General features: G+C 40.4%; 2 protein-coding genes across 5 annotated transcripts; both read left to right on the forward strand.

Annotated features, from left to right (window-relative positions):
• Positions 1-1513: 1513 nt before the first annotated feature.
• Positions 1514-13245, forward strand: LOC102078149 (butyrophilin-like protein 2). 2 transcript variants are annotated; one of them, XM_005465897.4, is made up of 7 exons: positions 1514-1670; positions 5369-5698; positions 8038-8364; positions 9139-9465; positions 10417-10749; positions 11282-11623; positions 12037-13245. In XM_005465897.4, the coding sequence occupies exons 1-7, from the start codon at positions 1601-1603 to the stop codon at positions 12189-12191; spliced, it is 1884 nt and encodes a 627-aa protein (XP_005465954.1). In that variant the 5' UTR covers positions 1514-1600; the 3' UTR covers positions 12192-13245. The 2 variants fall into 2 exon arrangements, with proteins under 2 accessions (XP_005465954.1, XP_025760081.1); XM_025904296.1 differs by lacking the exon at positions 8038-8364.
• A 646-nt stretch (positions 13246-13891) lies between these two features.
• Positions 13892-17677, forward strand: LOC100701701 (coxsackievirus and adenovirus receptor homolog). Of its 3 annotated transcripts, XM_025904303.1 has the most exons (5): positions 13892-14638; positions 15130-15255; positions 15367-15450; positions 16392-16718; positions 17179-17677. In XM_025904303.1, exons 3-5 carry the CDS (start codon positions 15381-15383, stop codon positions 17325-17327), a joined length of 546 nt encoding a protein of 181 aa, XP_025760088.1. In that variant the 5' UTR covers positions 13892-14638; positions 15130-15255; positions 15367-15380; the 3' UTR covers positions 17328-17677. The 3 variants fall into 3 exon arrangements, with proteins under 3 accessions (XP_025760088.1, XP_005465956.1, XP_005465957.1); XM_005465899.3 differs by lacking the exon at positions 15130-15255; XM_005465900.3 differs by lacking the exons at positions 13892-14638; positions 15130-15255; positions 15367-15450 and adding an exon at positions 15550-15942.
• Positions 17678-22029: the final 4352 nt, after the last annotated feature.

Below are 22029 nucleotides of genomic sequence, written 5' to 3' on the forward strand. Positions count from 1 at the left end.
CAAAAATGTTTTAGTTTACAATGACGTAAAACAGATGATGGACAAACCAAACCAACCGTGAGGCAAATTAAAACCATATAGGAACTTTGTGTATAGGGAACAAACTGTTTCTTTTTCATATATCTAAGTAGCAGTGACATGTTGCAGTTGTGCTTTATTAAATTACATAAAGAAGGAGGAGATAAACGTGGGGCAAGCACAGGCAACCATGTTCTTTAATAGTTGATCATGTTTTATTTACTGCTCATTCATGTGGTCTTGCTCTGTAGTTAGGGTTAGGTTAGGCTAAGAAGAAAACAAAGCTGGAGTGTTTCAGTGTGACTCAGGTTGGACTTCCTTCTGCATCGTGTCTCCTGAACCAACTCAGAGCTCCATTAAACGTCTCACTAAAGTTTGAAAAGGCCTCGAATCACATTAAAAATCAGCTGCCATTACTGGTAAAACTGGGTGTTACAGCAGAATGGCTGCTTCATGACCTATAACAATTTAACCCTTTATTGACCAAGGTTCATGCAAGAATAACATACTTTCTTGTAATCGTGACTATAAATGCAGGTAAGTATTGGTCACACTGGGGAGAGAGGAGAGCGGAGTTAGAGCTGGGTTGAAGTGGATTACCAGAGAGGGTAAGTATGAGAGCCTTTTCAGCTTACTTGCAGGAGGTGGAGGTGTGGTATCAAGGGGGAGGTGAAACGGCTGAACTGGGGTTCATTGGATCCAAAGTGGTGAGTGAGCAAGAGGGCAGGCAGGTGAGGTTTGGAGATATTTCCCAGTGAGGTGGAAAGGAGCCAAGATCCAAGTGGTGAACTATCACATGTCTCCTCATAGTTTATAATACAAGTTTGGTAATTCTCATTAGACAAATTCATCATAAATGCAGACTTAAAGGTCTCAGCATGTCTGTCATCAGCCTGTATGTGACAGCAGGACAGCCCTGATCTCTCACAGGCTGAGTGTCTCTCACAGTGGAACTGAGCCAGAAGAGCTTTCTCATGAAAACTGATCGACTTTCTGGACAACTCTTTCATTTCCTCATCACATTTATGCAATAATGTTGCTCGACTGATGTTTTTTAAAAGCAACATTATTTAACACTGAAAAACGTAAAACTTTTAGTCCACCATCATTTTTCTTTTTTGGATCACAAGATTTAAAAAAATATATTTTGTTAATTTTTCCAAATCAAACTTTATCTGCCAATAAGGAAACACAAACAGTCAGGCCTTTTTCAAAAACCCCTTTAACTAAAGATCTCTCATTAACTACACAACACATTTTTTCAGGGACAAAATTTTAAAAGGTGTGTAGTTTTTTTAAAATGTAATTTTCGCAAACATTTACTCCCAAATATAAGTTTCTCTATAACAGATATGCCAACAACTTGTGAGAGCTCAGAGTCTTTAAAGGAGGGGAAACTGATTTAGTCAGATTCGTTACAAACAGCTGCTCAGACCATCACAACCTGAGGACGTAAATTACTACGTAACGTTTGTTTGTCCAGAGATTTTCAGATCAGCGCAACCATTGGTTGGCTCGGGTCCAGCCAGCCTGACGTCACTTCTCTCTCGCTCTCTCTGACTCTGAAGTTTGGAGTTGAGAAATGTCTGCTGTCGGTGTCACACTCGGCTCAACTTTGCTGTTTTTCAGCGTCTTCACGGTCGTCTCTGCAGGTGAGATTTGCTATTAGATGATGCTCTTCTGAGAAAACGAGGAGTAGACGAAGGCGAAACGAGGGTGGGTGGAGTTAACATCTGTAATCCAGCTGTGACAGAGACAAAGAAGTGTAATGTGTGTTTCAGTGTGATGTGTTGTAGTGTCAGGAGTCAGTATACAGCTACAAAGCTTTTTGTTCAGTGTATACAAACAGCTGTAGCTCCATAAAGGCAGCATGCAGAGACTCACAGTGTCTTATAATGAGAGGCTGCTTTCTCTCACACATGTTTACGTTTTACGAGCACGTGCTGTTGTTCTGTGGAAGCAGAAGTTGGCGAGGTTCACAGTTCACGATGTTCCGCCCTTCAAGGGAAATGTATTCCAGGCTGTGGGGAGGATGTGCGGGAGGGCCCCTTCCTGTATGTGTTCGGAACTCTTTGCCAATATTGTAGACAATATTAAACTTAATCAACATATCGGCCTCCTCTGTAGTGATGGGATTTACGGCTCTTTCTAGAAAACCGGCTCTTTCGGCTCACATCCGGCTCTTCAGGTTGTTTTGTTGCTTTTAATTAATTAATTAATTATTAACAACAATATAAAATTATGCAAAAAAGGAATTACTAATGTAAAAAAACCCCGTGGTTTTATTTATATATGTTTATATATGGGGGAACACTTACAAAACATATTTGGATTCAATATTTAAATTGCAAAAAAGAGCTATTAGAATAATAAATAAAGTTGGATATAGGGAGTCCACCAACCAGTTTTTTGTAGGATCATCTATGTTAAAATTCATGGACATTATATATTCTAAAACTTTAGAAATGATATATCGTGTGATGAAAAAGAATGTTCCAATTTGTATTTTAAGTATGTTTCAACTAAGAGATGGAAAATATGATTTGAGGGGGTCTTATAAGTTTGAAATACCTAAAGTGAGAACCAATGTTAAGTATAGATGTGTGTCAGTTTTGGGAGTGAAATTGTGGAATGGACTTAATGATGAACTGAAGATGTGTTTTTCTTTGTCATTCTTCAGGAGGATTTTAAAAATTTGTATTATACAAGGTTATAGAAATTTGGTTTGTTAAAAATTTTTTGTGATGGTTTAAAAATAAATAATTTTGATTTATCATTGTTTTCTTTTCAAACTGTTATACAACTTATTTATCAATGCTATTTATTTTCTTGGTTAAGGATTTGATTATTTCTATGGGGGTAAGGGATAGGATAAGTATAAGCCACAAGGCTTCAGCCTATTCCTTTTTCGGTTACTATTTGAGTACTTTTATGTAAAATTATAATTTGTTGTGTTGTTGTTGACTGAAATAAATTTCAATTCAATTCATATATAAATATATGCGGTGGCCCATAGAGACAAAGCACGTACAAACTCCAAAACACATTTCTAGCGTTAACTGAACTTCCCAAACAGAGCTACCTAGATCACTTAAATTACACAATTGAAAGCATATTTGTGTTGTTTGTGTATTTATACACAAGCACTCATATATATTCAAATAATTTAAAAAAAAGAAAAATGTTAATTTACCTCTTACTACCACACACCAAATCCGGTTGTTGGTACTTGCTGGCTTGTGTAGCCACTAGGTAACAAAAGCTCAACACTGAGCCTAGTAACAATAAGCGAGCACTTCTGTTGTCTTTTTGTACGTGTTTTGAAGTTTGTACCTGCTTTGTCTCTAGGGGCCACCGTAAATATACTTTTATTTATTCACTCCACATAAAATGTAATAAATAAATCATATAATACAAAAACCAACTATTCACATTTCAACTTTTAACTATTTAAATTTTCAGGTTTTTCCTTTTAAACAAATTTAAAGTGAAACAACACAAAACACTGCAAACCACAACACAACTAAATATAAATTAAAATATGAAAACAAAAAGAAGATGTACATTCTCTGTCAAATAAACTTTCTGAATCCTTTATCATCCGCAACTGAAAATAGTTGTGGATGATCACTATACCTTTCTAATGTGACGTTCTTGTCCCTGGCTCTTTCTCTCTCTCTCCCTCTGTTCCTGTGCTACTGTGAGTGTAACCCCTCTCCCCTCTTCCCAGCGCAAAGCACAAGGCTCGCCTGTGGAGTGAAGCAGAAAAAAAGTGGGAGAGAGAGAGAGGGTGAGAGAAAGAAAAAAAAACCCTGTCTCGCGTCGTTCACTTCAAAGATCCGGCTCTAAAGAGCTGTTTTGTTCGCGACCTACTACTACTACTACCACTACTCCTCTGACGACCTGCTGTTGCTGCCTGCTGCTGAAAGGCAGTCGGGAGAGGGGACACTTGGGCAGTGCATTTACCACGGCTTATGGTGTGTTTTCTGGATACACTGTGCTTTTTCAGCGTTCAGAGGTTGATGGCTCCGTGTCAGAGCACTGGCTATGAATTTTAGACGGACCAGGCCTAGTCTACTCACTAGGGCTGAGTATCATCACTGATTTCTATAATCCATTCGATTCTGATTCACGAGGTTTTGATGCGATTCATTTTTGCCTCCGACAGTCAGAAATATAATAATTCTGATCATACATCAGTATTGACACTTGTGAGACTTCATCAGAGGTGGGAGCATCACAGCTGATGCCTTTGTGTCAAAGTAACTGAGAATAAAACACAGAAAAACATGAAGGAGATTTTCCTGGCCTGACTTTTTATAGCAGATAACCTTAAAAATATTCTGCACTTTTACATATTTTTGAAACGTTTAAATTTCTTCAGTACTGAATAGCAGATATTAGGCTTTCTTGTCCGAGGTCATTTAAGTAGGAAAAAAAAGACAGCGGCCAAGAGCGGTGTACACAACAGAAGACTGGTGGGTAATAAGCAAATGAATAATGCAGAAAATCAGAGAGATGGGAAACTGTTCTTGAAGTGCGTCACTTCACAGCGCTCTCCTTACTATGGATCTGGTGAGGTAACTGTTGGATCTGTGTTTCCACAGGCCCGGCTAGTTTAGAGACTTATTCCTCATGAAGAACGGAAAACAAGACTGAACATCTTCAACCGGCTTTTTCACTCGCTAACGAGGGAAGTTTGGGTCAGAACCAGCTCGTGGAGCTCACGCTCCTCACCTGACTCCAGCCCAAATCCTTCAAAGAGCAGCTGCAGCCTTTTTATTGACGTGACAGTTACAGTACGCATCACAGCAAAAGCACCTCCCCTCGTAACCCCCCTTGGTTACAAAGACACGGCACTATGTTTGTGTACGTGTGTGCACCTGTATGCATGTGCAAGAACGTGTGTGTATGTGTGTGTGTGTGTGTGTGTGTGTGAGAGAGATCTCCTGCTCACCAAAAGGATCATAAAAGCAGGTGATAAATCCTCCCCCAGCACAGAGTGGCTGTAGAGGTAATCAGGATCATGATCCTACTGCTTGAACCAAGACTTTACAAATTTAAGAAACACAATGACAACATTTAACAATTTGACTCCAACAGTAACAATAAGCTAGCTAGTTAAAAGTTAGCATAAGATACCTTGGTGATGCACTCTTATCAGAAGCGAACCACTTTCTTAGCACAGAAAGCCCAATGTTAACCATGATCCCAAATGCTGCTTCATAGTATAGAACACTGATGGAGGTTAAGATGTTAAAATGACTTAAACAACATATTTAAAATAATGCTGCTCATAATTGTATGTTGACCTTTAACCTCTCTGCTCTGTGTTGTTTTTTTCTTTCAGTCCAGATAAACATCACAACCCAGTCTGGACAGGACGTCACTCTGACATGTCGAGTTACAAATAACATCACAGCTGTAGAGTGGAGCAGAGCTAACCTGGGACAAAAAAATGTCTTTTTGTACCAGGATGGGGGTTTTGTTCCAAACAACCAGCATCAATCATATAAGAACCGAGTGGCTCTGCGGGACAGAGGGATGAAGGGTGGAGACGCGTCTCTGATTCTGAAGAAAGCGACCACTGCTGACTCTGGAACATACAAGTGTCGTGTCTTTTTGAGAGAAACACGCTCATGGAAGTTCACCATCATCAACCTGAGAGTTGATCCTCCAGGTGAGTGAGTAGAGTTTAATGTGTGTGTGATCAGAGGTGAAGCTGCTTCCTGGTTCTTGAAGTTTGTTTGTTGTATGGATGAGCTGGTGGATGTCAGAGGTTGACAGCACATGATTTTGTTCTGTGGAAGCTAACAGCTTGTAGTTTCTGACACTTTGTGAATATAGCATGAGGCAAAAATTCACCCACAGATGGTAAATGGACTGGTTCTTATATAGTGCTTTTCTACTCATCTGAGCCCTCAAAGCAGATGGTCCTTAGTGACCTGCGTCCTGTTCTAGGAAGTGATATCAACATCCAGGGTATGCTGAATTTATTCAAACTGACATTGGACATCAGGATAATCAGTCAGGGGATGAAAAGACATTGATTAAATACTGACTATGTGCTGTTTAACATTAAATACAAAACCTGAATTCAAACTTTGTCTTCGTCAAAATCTAATATGAGTTCGACAAGCAAAGTGCAGGTACTTTGCTTTCGATCAGATATTAACGCTTATAGAACAACTGTTGTAAAATGTCTTTGCTTCTAACAGAAGATAAAAATAGAAAATCACAGGATAAAGTTGAATCTAAAATGTGACATTATTTATTATTTATTACTGAAGCTCATCAGGGAAAGACATTAGACCCAATCACAAACAAAACAAAAAAAAAATTAGACCCTCCCGTTCTTTGCACGCAGAGGACTGAGGGATCATCCAGGAATAGTTATGCTATTTATTTTCTGGAGAACTGAACGGTCCATAGATGTTCGAAACCTAATGATCTCTAATCTGGATCTTAATCTGATCCAGAGCAGGTTGTGTTCACAGCATAAGTTAACTAGTTAAATGTTAGCATGAGATACCGTGGCAGTGCACTGTTGTAAGAGGCAAACCACCTTCTGTCATGGTCCTTGTAGCTGTCGCACTGAAATGTAATTATTATGTGATTGCAATGTTCAAAATTTGGTGTTTAATCTGGATTCGTGTTGTGTTGTTGCCACCTACTGGTGGACCTGAGTGTGGTGCTTTGTGGTGCGCATGATTTGGGGTGATGCTCAATTAAGCGCACATGTCACCAGAGACTGAAGGCTCGAGCCAGAAAGAGAATGTTGGTTTGTGTAAAAGGTGGAAATATGGAAGATATGGACTACAATCGCTCATGAATGTTCAGTAGAAAGGCGCACACAGTATGTCGGTGCATTTACTTTGTGTGGATGTTTTATTTGAGTTGTAATTTGTGTTCTGCGGATGTAATATCCGTGTTTTCCATTGATCATTTCACCATAGTGTTTGCTGGTAAAAATAAATTAAAATACTGGCTAAACATCAGCTGGAGCATTCTACCTCGAACATGAAAAACCTTCAGGAGCAGTTACAGTCCTCTATGTTCTTGTTCATTCTGTCATGTCTTTTTGTAGGTTTGCTGTGTGTTAGAGTTTGGTTTTATACCTGCCTGTGTTCCCTCTGTCTGTCCATGGTGTCACTGTGTCTGCTCGTGAGTCTGTTAAGTTCAGCGTCTTGTCTGGTCCTCTGTGTCTGTTAGTTTCCTGTTTTATTCTGAAAGCCCTTGTCTTATGCGAGTGTGTTCAGGTTACGTTCCCCTGCCTCGTCAGCTTTGATTTCTCCCAGGTGTGTTCCCCTCCTGTCTCCCATCCCTTAATCAGTGCTGTGTGTATTTATAGTGTGTGTCTGCCTGTGCTCGTCGTCGCGTGTGTTACTCCGTGTCTCTGTGTCCAGCCTTCTCCATCTGCCATCTCTGTGTATGTCCCACTATACTTATGTTTTCACGTTTGTTTGTTAGTCTTTTCCCAGTTTATGTTTATGTTCAGTTCTGCCCTCGCCTTGGTTATTGTTCACTGTAAATAAAACTCACTCGCACCTCTGCCACTGTCTGTTATTTGGATCCTCCTTCTCACTTCTGACAAACATTGGACCCAAGCGCTACGGTGCCTCCTGAGGAAACACCCATGTCCCATTTTCAGGCGGTGTCCAGCCGGTACCACATGACCACCAGACACTCACCCTCGGGCGCCCTCCCCTGGCTCAGGTGCAGAGTGCTATCCCAAGCAGGGGGAACCCTTGGGGGGAACCTTCTAAAAGGTGTCCTATAAATGTCTCTTTGTTTGGTTCCTCACTGAGGACCAGTTTCCCATAGGAGACCCCATCATGGAGCAAAAGGTCCAAGACAACATAGCCCCTGGGATCCCAGGAACACACAGTCTCCTTTACCACCATAAGGTGGCAACTCACGGAGGAGAAATAAACAACAATTAAACAAAAGGTCAATAATTCTGCTCATAATTGTATGATGATCGTTAACCTCTCTGCTCTGTGTTGTTTCTTCTTTTAGACCAGATAAACATCAAAGCTGTGTCTGGACAGGACGTCACTCTGCCATGTCGAGTTACCAATAACATCACAGCTGTGGAGTGGAGCAGAGCGGGCCTGGGACAAAAAAATCTCTTTTTGTACCAGGATGGGGGTTTTGTTCCAAACAACCAGCATCCATCATACAAGAACCGAGTGGCTCTGCGGGACAGAGGGATGAAGGGTGGAGACGCGTCTTTGATTGTGAAGAAAGTGACCACTGCTGACACTGGAACATACAAGTGTCGTGTTAAAATAGCAGAAACAGGCTCATGGAAATACGTCACCATCAATCTGAATGTTTCTCCAGGTGAGTGAGTCAGATAAAAATTATTTTTCTGTAAATCTGGCATGAAGTTTGTGTTTCATTCATTGGCTTTAGTAAGGTACAGCTTTCTGTATTCTCCCTGCAGATAATCTATTTGACACTGAAAACATGCTGTAAAACAAAAACGTTACCTACGCTCACGCACACACCACAAACCACTGAGCTTTCATCACATATGAGTTAAGGCAATTCCTGCAACACTTCCATTTTTTCATTTGAGAACAAAGATTGAATATTAAAACTAAATTCAAACACAGGCCTGTTTCATATGCATACAGTGGCTTGTAAATGTTTTCGGCCCGCTTGAACTTTTCCACATTTACAGCCACAAACATGAATCAGTTTTATTGGAATTCCACATGAAAGACCAACACAAAGTGGTGTACACGTGAGAAGTGGAAGGAAAATCATACATGATTCCAAAAATCTTTTACAAATAAATAACTGAAAAGTGGGGTGTGGCTAATTTAGCACATGTTTTTATCCTGTGGAACCTGATTGATGTTTCAATCTGGATCTGAGCAGGTTCAAAGCATAGCGAAAGTTACCATGGACTGGATGTTATAAGATGCGAACCCAGTGTTAACCCTGAACCCAAATGCTGCTTTATAGTACAGGCCTCTGCTGGACTTTAAGACGTTAACATGGGAACTAAACATGTCAAACGAAATAAAATACATTTTTAAAGTAAATAATTCTGCTTATAATTGTATGTTGACCTTTAACCTCTCTGCTCTGTGTTGTTTTCTCTTTCAGACCAGATGAACATCACAGCCGAGTCTGGACAGGACGTCACTCTGCCATGTCAAATTACCAATAAGATCTCAGCTGTAGTTTGGAGCAGAGCTGACCTGGAACCAAAAAATGTCTTTTTGTACCAGGATGGGCGTTTTGTTCCAAACAACCAGCATCCATCATATAAGAACCGAGTGGCTCTGCGGGACAGACAGATGAAGGGTGGAGACGCGTCTTTGATTCTGAAGAAAGTGACCACTGTTGACTCTGGAACATACAAGTGTCTTTTTGAAATAGAAGAAACACGTTCATGGAAAAACATCACCATCAACCTCAGTGTTCCTCTAGGTGAGTGAGCAAGGTAACTGTAAACTTCTGTAAATCATTCAGTAGTCCCAGCAGAGAATCTATATCTCACTGAAAACATGCAGATAAAAATCAGCCAAAGTTTCGGGTGAGCTTAAGTCTAACCCCACTCTATCTGATTATGATGTTTCAGGATACATGACCTGCCATTTCATCTGCTTACCTGTATCTTTATTTGTTTCTCTTCCTCTTTTTTCCATTTTTTTCTGAACTGAGCACCTGATGGCTTTAAACTTTATTTGCCCATCTTCCCTCTCCTCCCTGTGCCGCAAGCAGCAGGCGCACCTCGCAAACAGAGGGCGCCCTTACTCCCAGCAAATGGGTGATAGAAAACCGATTGGTGCCTGTGCCATTCCCAAAATCCGCTGCCATGATGTCGGGCAAACATGAGTCCAGCATGACTCTGAGCAACTTTTTTTTGCCGCCCCTACCACGATGCCTCCCTGGGCAACCGCCCATGTCGCCTATATCAAAAACTGCTACTGGGTCCAGTGGATAGCCAACAACACAGACACAGTATATCCCATCCTTCTTACCCCATTATGGTGGGTGAGGCCCAGTTGCTGTGGATTTCAGAGGTCCACTAGCTGTTGTGTTTAGCATGAGGCTACACTGATGATCTGGTGGATGCTAGGAGTTTACATGAATTAAAGAGAAAATGGCAAAAAACTTCAATCCATCTCCTTCTGTTTAACTAAGCCAAGGTTATTGGGCCTGGAGTGTGTCACAGACACTGAGTTAGTAGCAGGTGAAGCCTGGACAGGGTGCCGGTCTGCAGGGCTAATACAGAAAGAGTAGATCATGGATTTGAACCAAGGACTTTTCCGAGAGGCAAAAGTGATAACTACCATACCACCACAAGGCCCTAAAACTCAGATGTAAAAGTAAATAAACAACTAACATCTCTCTGCTCTGTTCTGTTTCCTCTTTCAGACCACAAAATCATCCCAGCTGAGTCTGGACAGAAAGTCACTCTGACATGTCGAGCTCCAAACAACAGTAAACGTGTAAAATGGAGCAGAGCTGACCTCAGAGATAAATATGTCCTTTTGTACCAGGACGGGCATTTAAATCCAGACAACCAGCATCCATCTTTTAAGAGCCGTCTGACTTTGCAGGACAGACAGATGAAGAATGGAGACGTGTCTTTGATTCTGAAGGATGCGAACACGGCTGACAGTGGAACATACATGTGCCGTGTCTTCATGGAGGAAACACGTTCATGGAAATTGCTCATTAACAACTATCTGATTGTTGTTCCTCCAGGTGAGTGAGTAGAGTTGAGTGTGTGTGTGTGATTAGAGGTGAAGCTGCTTCCTGCTTGTTGTTGTTTGTTGTTGTATGGATGAGCTGGTGGATGTTAAAGTTGTTGCGTCTGTAAGAAAAATGTCCACATGATGACTGATGGATGAGAGAGGTCCCATTTTTGTTGTTGTGCACAAATCATTGAACAACACAAACACTTAGAGCTCCTTTCAGTGCTGCCTGTTTTGTTACTGCACACATTTCTGATGGTCCTACAGTCCAACGTAGCGAACATCTCCCTGAAGCCTCTTCCTTAGAGAGCAAAGGTTGGATCAGAGCAGCTGAAAGGACACATCTATGAATGCTAGCTAACATCTTGTATTTCTGACACTTTGCATGTTTAGCATGAGGCTAAAATTCCCCCTCAGTGGGTCACTGGTGACCTGCTGGATGTTCAGAGGTTCATTAAGTCCAACATGACTAAAAACTCAAATGTCAAAGGAATTGTATTTTGACCTTTAACCTCTCTGCTCTGTGTTGTTTGCCCTTTCAGGTCAGAAAATGAACATCAAAGCTGAGTCTGGGCAAAATGTCACTCTGCCATGTCAAAGTTCAAACATCAACATCACAGGTGTAAAATGGATGAGATCTCGCATGGAAGGTGAATATGTTCTTTCGTACCAGAACGGGAATTTTGAACGAGACAACCAGGATCGATCTTTTAAGAACCGCGTGGATTTCCTGGACATACAGATGACGGATGGAAACATGTCTATGATTGTGAACGATCTGACGCCTGCTGACAGTGGAACATACATGTGTGGCGTCTTTATGGAAGAAACACGCTCATGGAAATACATCAGCTACGTACGTCTGAGTGTTACTGATCGTTCAGGTGAGTGAGTAGAGTTGAGTGTGTGTGTGATCAGAGGTGAAGCTGCTTCCTGGTTGTTGATGTGTGTTTGTTGTATGGATGAGCTGGTGGATGTCAGAGGTGGACAGATGTTTCTCCAGCTGTTGTCTTTGTGGCTGGTAGTCTAGAGTTGTAGAGCAGCATTGTTTGGGTAAGGTTAGAGCAGAAACATTTATCAGTCTCTGTCTGGGGGAAATTTAAATGGTATTTTCCCCCATAAATATAAATCCTCTTATCAGCTCTGGCAGTATTGAAATACTTCAAATGCACAGTGTTGTCATTCTTTATTCACACTTTTTTCTTTCTTTTTTTAACCCAATCTACTTGACAAAGAAAGAGATTCTGTTCTTCACTCGTCGCCTACCTGACGCCTCACAGCTGTTTCTCACCTGCAGGTCCGACAGGAGGATCTGTTGCAGTGATCATCGGTGTTTCTGCTGTTGTTTTAGTTGTTGGATTTTTGATCTACAAAAGAAAACGCCGTTCTAACACTCATGATGATCCAGAGGATGAACAGCCTCTTTCCCCCCAAGAGCTGGTCGGTGACTGATGTCATGATGAGTCAGGACTCTGCTGAACACCCAGCAGACGACTGTAGACGTCTAACATCTCTGATTATTAATGTTCAGACTCCGACTGTTTGGGTTGGAAAAATATAAATTGTTTATAAATAATTAAATTAAGCTGTTTTATTATTTGAATATATACAGAATGCAAATGTGCTCGAGTTGGCACTCTGTGTTTGAGGATCATGAGCTTCTTCTGCTAAGACTGGGCTGAAGTACTGAAGAGTGGACGCAGAGCGCTTGACAGTCTTTGCTGCATGCTTACACATACACAAATCTCTGGTTAAAGAGTCTGAATAAGCTGAAGGATAACATTAGATAATCAAGGCTATGCAGGATGTGTTTTTGTGTCCATGTGTTTCTAGACAGACTGGGGTTCGGCCTTGTGTACTTGTGATTTCAACTGCCAAAGGCAATGAAATCTTTTTAGATGACACATATTTCTCAAACTGGACTTGGAGCTTCAGGTTCAGCTGTTCGTAAGAACTTGTGGACCAAACAAACTGATCCTCATGCAGAGATCAGCTTTTTTTAGTAAACAAACAGAACAGCTGCCACTGCTGTGTGCGTCTCACTCTAGACAAGTCACCGATCCTGGATCCAGCAAAACAGCCCCAGACCATCACCTGGTTGATGCCACACACTGTGGAAACATCCGTTCATCTACTCAACGTCGTACAAAGATCCTTCATGAACCAAAGATTTACAATTTTGATTCATCAGTCCATAATACCTTCTTTCATTCAGTAGTCTAATGTTTCATGGTCCAGGCAATCCAGTGTTTTATTCTGACATGTGGCTTTCTTGCTGCGACTCATCCTGTCAATCCTGCAGCTCAAAGTCTTCTCTTCAAAGTTGAAACTGAGGCTTCCTATGACCGTGATCAAGCTGTGCTCTTCTTGGCAATTTCTCTGTATGAACCTACTCTACATTTTTAAGTGTTTTGATGGTCTGTCTCTCTTCCATTGTTAATTGCCCTTTTCTCACCATTTCTATAGCAACACACTACTTTCTGCAGTACTGTTCACCTGATGCTCATGGGTGTGGTACCACAGTGTGTTCCAGCACTTTTATGCAGACAGAGGGGGTTGGAAGAAATGCAGAAAAGTTGGAACACCTGTAGGAATTAGTAGCACCAGCTTTCAAGGCTTGATTAACCTCCATTAATGCTGAACAGCTTTAAATTTTAACCCATTTTTGTTCCCAGAAAAGGGCCTTTTGTATAATTCTGAAATGTACATTATTTTTCAGTTTTGGGTAACCTTACCTTTTTTGTTGTGGAAGTTCAACACTTACCTTTGTACCATTTCAAGCCAGTCATTGGACTTGATCTGCAAATTAATAAGTGGAAATCAATGGATGTTTCTAAAACTTTTGACCTGTAGTGTAGCTGATGTGTAGATATTTCTCTCTGATCCTGAACTGTGAAGCTTTCCTTAATTTAACTCATGCTGCAGGGAGTAAATACTGCAAAGTTCCTCACCTACACCCTGTGTCATCTTCAACTTCCCCTTGTTAATAAATATTTACACACAATTAATACTGGATTGTTTTACTGTGATTATCCTAAGTCAGACGGCACAGTTAACATCCAGATATTTACGTGCAAGAGAAAGTTTTATGTACCATGTGACGGTGCATGAGGAGTAGATGTGATGTGGTTTCTGAAAAAGCATCAGTACAAGATAAATACAGTTAATATTACTTGTCTCCAGTCTTTTTATCACTGTAATTGTGTAAGCATGCACAAAATGGTGTGTTTAAAGATTAAAAACAATTCTTAACTGCAACACAAGATGGCAGTCCAACACAAAGAATAACAGCATCTTCATTCAGGCTGTCAGACCCCTCTGTATACCTCAGACACAGTTCTGTGTCTCAGAGTGCACCAGTGACAGCAGCACTTTTACCATCACAGAGCAGGAAAGCTTTCAGTAGAAAGCTTCGGCAGCAGGACCAGATGCAATCAGGTCGGGTCCTGAGAGCCTGCTTTGACCAGCTAACACCGGGAGATCTTCAGCCTCTCCTTGGCCCGAGCAGTGGTTCCCACGTGCTTCAAAGAGTCCATCATTGTCCCTGTAAGTAACAGTCCGCTTGATGCAATGATTCCCACAGTGCCCAGTAACATTGACTTTAATGGTGATGAAGTGTTTAGAGAGACTGGTAAAAGATCACGTCACTCCTTCACTTCCTGTCACCATTGACCCACTTCAGTTTGCACACCAGACTAATCGTTCCACAGACGACGCCATATCTCACCTGCTCCACACATCCCTGAGCCACCGAGACACTGGCAGAGGGAAGCAAGAGTAACATGCCTCTGCTGACTGCAGGTGTTTTCAGCTCCTCTCTGTGGTGGAACACATGGAGAAAGAAACCTCGACGTGATGACCCGACGTCGCTGGATGATCTCCTCCACAGCAGAACAAAGGTCCAAATAAAGATAATGAGAGTTTCTCCTCACGTGTCTCCTCATGGTTTATGATACAAATCTGCTAATTCTCATTAGACATCTTAATCAGAAAAGCAAACTCTCTTTAATTCATCATCACATTTATGCCATAATTTAGCTCAACCAATCAGATTAAAAGTGTGTTGTTTTTTTAAATAACAGTAATTTTGTAATACTGAAAGACGTAAAACCTTTAGTCCACCATCATGTTTTGACTTATAAGACTTTCAAATCATTTCTTTTGTTAATTTTTCTATATCGTATCAAATCAAAGTATATCAGACTTTAACTGTCAGTAACAGAACAAACAGATCAGCCTCACCAAAGTCCATTTAAGGACAGATCTCTCTCATCAACCACACTTACCTTTTTTTCGGTTTCAGGGACAAAATTTGAAAATGTTGGCAGATTTTTTTAAATTTTAATTTCTCAAACATTTACTCCTAAATATGGATGTTTCTTTCTAACAGGTATGCCAGTATTTTGTGAGTCTTTGAGAGGGAAAAACAGGATTTATTCAGATTCATTTTCAGCCCTAAAACTAAGTCCTGCATACAAACAGCTGCTGCGCACAAACTATCACATATGAAACCCGAGTAAGTAAATTAGTACGTACGGTTTATATGTTAAGAGCCTTTCAGACCAGCGGTGCGCAGCCATTCGAGGGCTCCAGCCAGCCTAACGTCTCTCTCTCTCTGACTCTGAAGGGTGGAGTTAAGAAATGTCTGCTGTCAGTGTCTCACTCGGCTCAACTTTGCTGTTTTTCAGCGTCTTCGTGTTCGTCTCTGCAGGTGAGATTTACTGTTAGAAACTAACATAATGAAAACGAGGAGTAAAGTAGACTGTCTGTGTGTGGAGGAGACACAAGGCTGGGTGGAGTTTGTGTGGAGTTAACATCTGTAATCCAGCTGTGGCAGAGACAAAGAAGTGTAATGTGTGTGTCAGTGTGATGTGTTGTAGTGTCAGGAGTCAGTATACAGCTACAAAGCTTTTTGTTCAGTGTATACAAACAGCTGTAGCTCCATAAAGGCAGCATGCAGAGACTCACAGTGTCTTATAATGAGAGGCTGCTTTCTCTCACACATTATGTTCACTTATTATCAGCACATGTTGTTGTTCTGTGGAAGCTAACATCTTGTAGTTTCTGACACTTTGCATGTTTAGCATGAGGCTAAAATTCCTCCTCATGACCTTCGTCTTGTTCTGGGAAGTGATATCAACAACAGGGCATGTCTGTCCCATCTATTTACTCTGATAATGGAAAAATCAGGATAATCAGTCAGGTAATGAAAAAATATTGATTGAATGCAGATTCTGTGCTGTTTAAGACTAAATACAAAAACAGAATTTAAACTTATATATGTACAAATTTAACATAAGCTCCACAAGTGAAGTGCAGGTATCTTGTTTTCAACCAGATATTTTTTTTTATACATCATGATCTCTAATCTGGATTTAATCTGATCTGGAGCAGGTTCACAGCATAAGTTACGTTAGCATAAGTTACCATGGCAATGCATTGTTATAAGACGTGAACCAACTTCCTAGCACAGAAAACCCTGAACCCAAATGCTGCTTTATAGTACAGGCCTCTGCTGGGCATTAAGACCATAACATTCATTAAATCCATCCAAATGTTAAAAGACATAAACAAATATTTAAAGTAAATAATTCTGCTTATAATTGCATGTTGACCTTTGACCTCTCTGCTCTGTGTTGTTTCCTCTTTCAGACCAGATGAACATCACATCCGAGTCTGGGCAGGACGTCACGCTTCCATGTCAAGTTACAAATAAGATCTCAGCTGTAGTTTGGAGCAGAGCAGACCTGGAACCGAAAAATGTCTTTTTGTACCAGGATGGGCATTTTTTCCCAAACAACCAGCATCCATCATATAAGAACAGAGTGGATCTGGGGGACAGAGGGATGAAGGATGGAGACGCGTCTTTGATTGTGGAGAAAGTGACCACTGCTGACTCTGGAACATACAAGAGTCGTGTTAAAATAGCAGAAACACGTTCATGGAAAAACATCACCATCAATCTGAGAATTCCTCCAGGTGAGTGAGTAACTCTGATTTTTCTGTAAATCATTTACAGCAGAGAATCTATATCTCACTGAAAACATGCTGGAAAGTGAATATGTTACACTTCATTTAAACTTTCCTATTTTGATCACCTAACAGTGGTCGGGGGGCACACGGGAAATGCAGTGATGAAATTAGCTCCTTTAAAGTGTAACATATGTGCAAGAATAAACATTGTAAGTGCTTCACAGTGGAACAGATATTATAATAGTAATCACTGTATAGTGGCCGGGAATAACACTCACTTATTCCTAGCTTTCTGGAGGAAACAAATACAAACCAAAGATTGTACATAAGCACTGCCCTTTTTCCCCTTTTCCCACACCAGGACCAACATGTTGGTCGGTCCTGGTGTGTTTTAGTATGAATTACATACAGTATCTCTGTTTTTTTGGCCCAGACATGACACCTCACGCCTGTTTCTCACCTGCAGATCGATCAGGACCGGGTGGAACTGGATCTATTGGAGTGATAGTTGGCCTGATAGTTGCAGGTGTGGCTGTTGCTGCTGGTTTATCGTTCTGCAGAAAACAAAAGCCACAGAGTCAGAATTCCTTCCAGCCTCCCGATGATCAGGACTAGACTGTCTGCTAAACTCTAAACTGAGTCTTCAGCTGGTGCTCGAAACTCTCAGTGCTGACACCAAACATGATGAAATACAGATAATCACTGTCATGCTGGACATCATCATCATCACACTTGACAGCAGAACAGCGACTCAGATGATATAAATAGACAAAGTTTAAGTTTATACTTTTGTTTCCTTTGATAATAGTTAATCATGCTTAATTCCTATCATGTATACTTAAGATTAAATCTGATCAACATGATGACGAATGAGAAAACTTAACATCCTAACATCACCAGTCATCCTGTTGAACCTCAGCTCTGTATTTCAATATTATATTAAACAACACTTCCTGACTTTTCTACTCTGTGTGTCCTGTTGAATGTTTGCAGGCTAACTGTGGCTCAGAGGTTGAGCCGGTTGTGGTTTGATCCCTGAGTGTTCCAGGCTGCACTCTGAAGTCTTTGAGAAAGATACAAACATCAAGCTGCTCCACACAGAAAACACTTGGGTGTGGAAATGGGTGAATGTGTCTCACTATATAAGAACCAGCAAAATTAGATCTTTCATAATGATACAGTTTTATACTTTTTTAAATCAAAACAGATCATTTAGGTTCTCCCAAACAGAAAATACTGAATGTATTTATTGTTTTTTGTAGACAGTTACCTGCAGTGGGTTTCAATGGTAATGAATGCAGGTCAGCCGATTCAACAATGAGACACCCCTGATGTGTTTTAGTATGAATCACATACAGTATCTGTGTTTCCTTCATGTGTACTGACCTGAGCGTCACGTCTGTGCCACAGAACATTTGGCCGTGCTGTAACTGAGCTGTAAAGATCAAAACCAGCCCTGCAACACATTTTTTCAGGAAATGCAACTTGTAGTAAATTGCAAGCTGCCAATCATAGCAAACTGTTTTTGTACGATTTAAAAAATGTCAAAGTAATGTAATTTTTTTACTGTCGTTTTGAGAAAAATAGGAGATGTGGAAAAAGATTCTCACTATGTTCCAAAACCCAGAGGACCTGGCCTTTGCGGTCTACGTGGGCCATGTCCTCCGAAGACTGAGAAGGCCGGAAGTGCAAGGCTGTGAAATGGGACGGTCTAGCCTTCAGATTTGTGTCACCAGCTGTCTCGATGGAGTTTAATAAACTCAGCCGTCTGCTCCTCGCTTGCTAAAATATAACACGACACTGGAGTAAATTCTCGACCATCTCACACTTTTGTTTAATCAGTTTTCTGTTTGACGTTTATTCAGCTGTGAAAACGATGACTTTAATCTCAGCTGAACTGATTTACTCAGGAACAAATAAAGCACTGGAAATAGATAACTTAAAAATTTTATTGTTTGGCTAAGTGACTTATATATCATTTTTAACCTCAGTAGCGAAAACTATGTGCTGGGAGTTAGCTGTTGGGTAACAGATGTCTCCGAAAACGTCAGAGCACTTCTATAAATATGTGATATCTTGATAAACTGAACAGATATTTGAAGTTTACACAGCTACTTTCTCGCCTGAAAATATGTTAAAAGTTTATTTTGTGGCGTTATTTTTGTGCCACTATTCTGAGTGCAAAAACAAATTTTTTGCAGGTGCAAGTGTTGCATTTTAAGCGAAGAAAAGCTAAATTTGAGTGAGCAAAATTCATTGCTGCATGCAAAAAAAATGTATTTCAGTGTTTGCTATTATCCACACACACACAATAGCAGCCCCTCTCGCTCAGTTTGTGCATTTGCGCTCGCTAGCAATGTGTTGCTTGCGCTCTCAGCATTTCTGCCCGGGCGCGCTCAGCTCTTTCTGCACACCGTCATATTTGTGCCACAAAACCAGCCAATCACAGACTTGGATGCAAAAATATCTGATTGGCTGTTTTGGTCTCCAATCAGCTCGAAATGACGAAATGCAATATCCCAGAATCCATTTCGTCCAAAACTCAAACGAGGCAGTGGCGGAGGAACACAGAGTGGCGGAGTTTGAAATATTAATCTTTCTGGGTCACAAAATAAACCTTTAAGATATTTTCATGTGAGAATGTAGCTGTGTAAACTTCAAATACCTGCTCGATTTATCAAGACATCACATATTTGCATAAGTGCTCTAATGTTTTCGGAGATGCCATATGAAAGAATAAAGTTACATTGAAACCAAGCATACCATTGTTTTTCTTGTGACATTACCAATAAGCTTGATGTGTCACATGGCCCTCTTCCTATTGAAAAAACAAAAGTTGTACCCAAGATGGCCGACTTCTAAATGGCCACCATGGTCACCACCCATCTTGAGGATTTTGCCCCCTCACATATACTAATGTGCCACAAACAGGACTTTAATATCACCAACTATTCCCATATCATTACGGTGTATCCATATAAATGGCCCACTCTGTACTATGGCTCTGCAGTTTTTTTTTTCTTTTATTTTAACCAATGTTGCCTCACCTTGAGGTTGGCAAATCTGCCTGTCACGTTTTGGTGGTCAACTCTCTCAAGCATCTCTTTCTCAACTGACATCACAGCCAGGTGCTGGAGTCTGCTTTGACCCATGGTCCTTCTCAGCCAGGTATCCCTGTCTGTCTTCTTACCTGGTTCTTCCTGACCTTGTACTTTCTCCTCACATTCCCCTCTTTCCTCTCTCCCTCTTTGGACTGACAATCATGCACAAATAGATTGTATTCAATTAGATGAAAAAATTACATTAATATGAAAAAAAAAATACTATTAAGATACTAATAAAAAAGACCTCTCTGTGTACTTTCAATCAAAAGGCAAATAACCAAACCACATGTACATCTAATAAAAGATATAAATATTGAAACACTGATGCAATATTATTTTTGATTGGCGGATCTTTTGATCTTGCACTTTTACCTGAATGTGGCTCCTTTTTTTTCAAAAAAAACTTCCTTATATCCTTTGTGAACCTGGCTGTCTCTCTACACACACACACACACACACACGCACACACGCACAACAGGAGTTGTGGGGCATCCAGTCGGTTAACTAGTTAGTACCTTGGGTTTAACATCGGCACATGCACATATGACAAAATAACCAGCTTCTCTCATTCTATTTCCAACAGCAGGCTATGGACAATTTTTAGTTTTAGATTTTAAATATGATGTATAAATTTCAATGGGAGCAACAGGACGGTCAGATGTCGCTGATTTTACTACAGAGTAGGACGGATTGTAGAGTAGCAAACATAGTCGGGGACACACGTTTTCAACACTGCAGGATACCTGGGTGTGATGTTTTTCTGCTAAAAAGAAACATGTTCTGACTCCTACCTAACTATATAAAGAATAACTGAAGGTTAAATGCAGCTAATATGTCCTGTTTTAAGCCAGACACTTACACCTCCGCTCCGCTGCGTCTCAGCTACCATCGCTCTGGCAGCAACGGTGCTGGAGCCACAGTAGGGGAGAGCCGAGCTGGAACAAACTATTTGGGGAGGGGGGGATATCTATACTTTTGTTGTTAAACGGTTATGTCTCAACCAAGTACTGTATGGTTTTTATATTTTTAGTAGTGTGTCACACAAACATCAAATATTGTCGAAAAAGTAAGAAATCTTTGGGGGCGCTTTGATTCATTTTGGGGGTGCTGCAGCATGCATCCTTTTTTCTTATTTTTACCTGCTGTGTAACTCCATCCATCACTGGTTGTTGCTGACATATGGGCTCAAATGTTGTGGTCATAAATATTTTGTACTTGTAAATCAGAATGCGTATCTTACACACAAATTCTTAGTCTGTAGATAAGAATTTGTGTGTGTGTAAAAAAGATTTGTGTGTGTTAAAATATTTACACAACTTGCAAATTCTTGTTGTTAAGGTCTGGTTACAGATATAAAGCAAAAAAATACGTGTGAAACTCTGCACTCAAGTTTCAACTTACAAGTATGAATTTTGACCTGATTTTTCTTCCATTCAGCTGATTGTCAATGTCATGTCAATTACAAATTTAACCATCCAGTCTTTTTACACACACAAATCTTTTACGCATTCTGTTTTACAAGTACAAAATATTTATGACCACAATTTGAGCCCATCTGGTGAGAGCTTCATGTCAATAGCACCTTTAGAAATATGTTTATTTAGAAAAGTGGTGAAGCTATATTTAATTCTTTTGCTTTAGGGAGGGATATATTTAAAACAGTTGCATAATTTGATTTGTTCACATTTCCAACACACAGTTCAGTGCTTTTTGTGCCAATATTTAACATTGATAAAAGAATGTTTATGTCTCTTGTGCAGTTTTTGTTGTATGGAGGAGGCGTCACAGAGATTTAAGAGCATGTGCTAGGAGAAAATAATCAGGACTTGGATGGACATGGGAAGTCTTAATAGCAGCACATTTTTCATTTGGATGTTTTGAATATGTGTGATAGTTTGAAGGTGCTGTTTGCTATTGTTTAAATCAATGCATTCACAATCGTGAACTTTAAAAACTTTATTTCTTAATAAAGTTTTGTTACAGTAAAATGAAACTGTTCAGGACCATGGTGCCGGTTTTAATCCAGCCCACTTTTTCATTTTGAGAAATCCGGCCAAATTTATTAACCCCCCCAAAATGTTACTATACAGAGTTGAGACCATGATGAAGAATCACAGTCTTAGATACCTCTCTGCAGTTTTTTTTTCTAAACCTACCAGAAAGCCCTTCCTGATAAAAATACATTTTTCTTCCCACCCTCACAAAGTGCTTCC

The sequence above is a fragment of the Oreochromis niloticus genome, unplaced genomic scaffold, assembly GCF_001858045.2.
Source record: "Oreochromis niloticus isolate F11D_XX unplaced genomic scaffold, O_niloticus_UMD_NMBU tig00000734_pilon, whole genome shotgun sequence".
NCBI classification, from domain to species: domain Eukaryota; kingdom Metazoa; phylum Chordata; class Actinopteri; order Cichliformes; family Cichlidae; genus Oreochromis; species Oreochromis niloticus.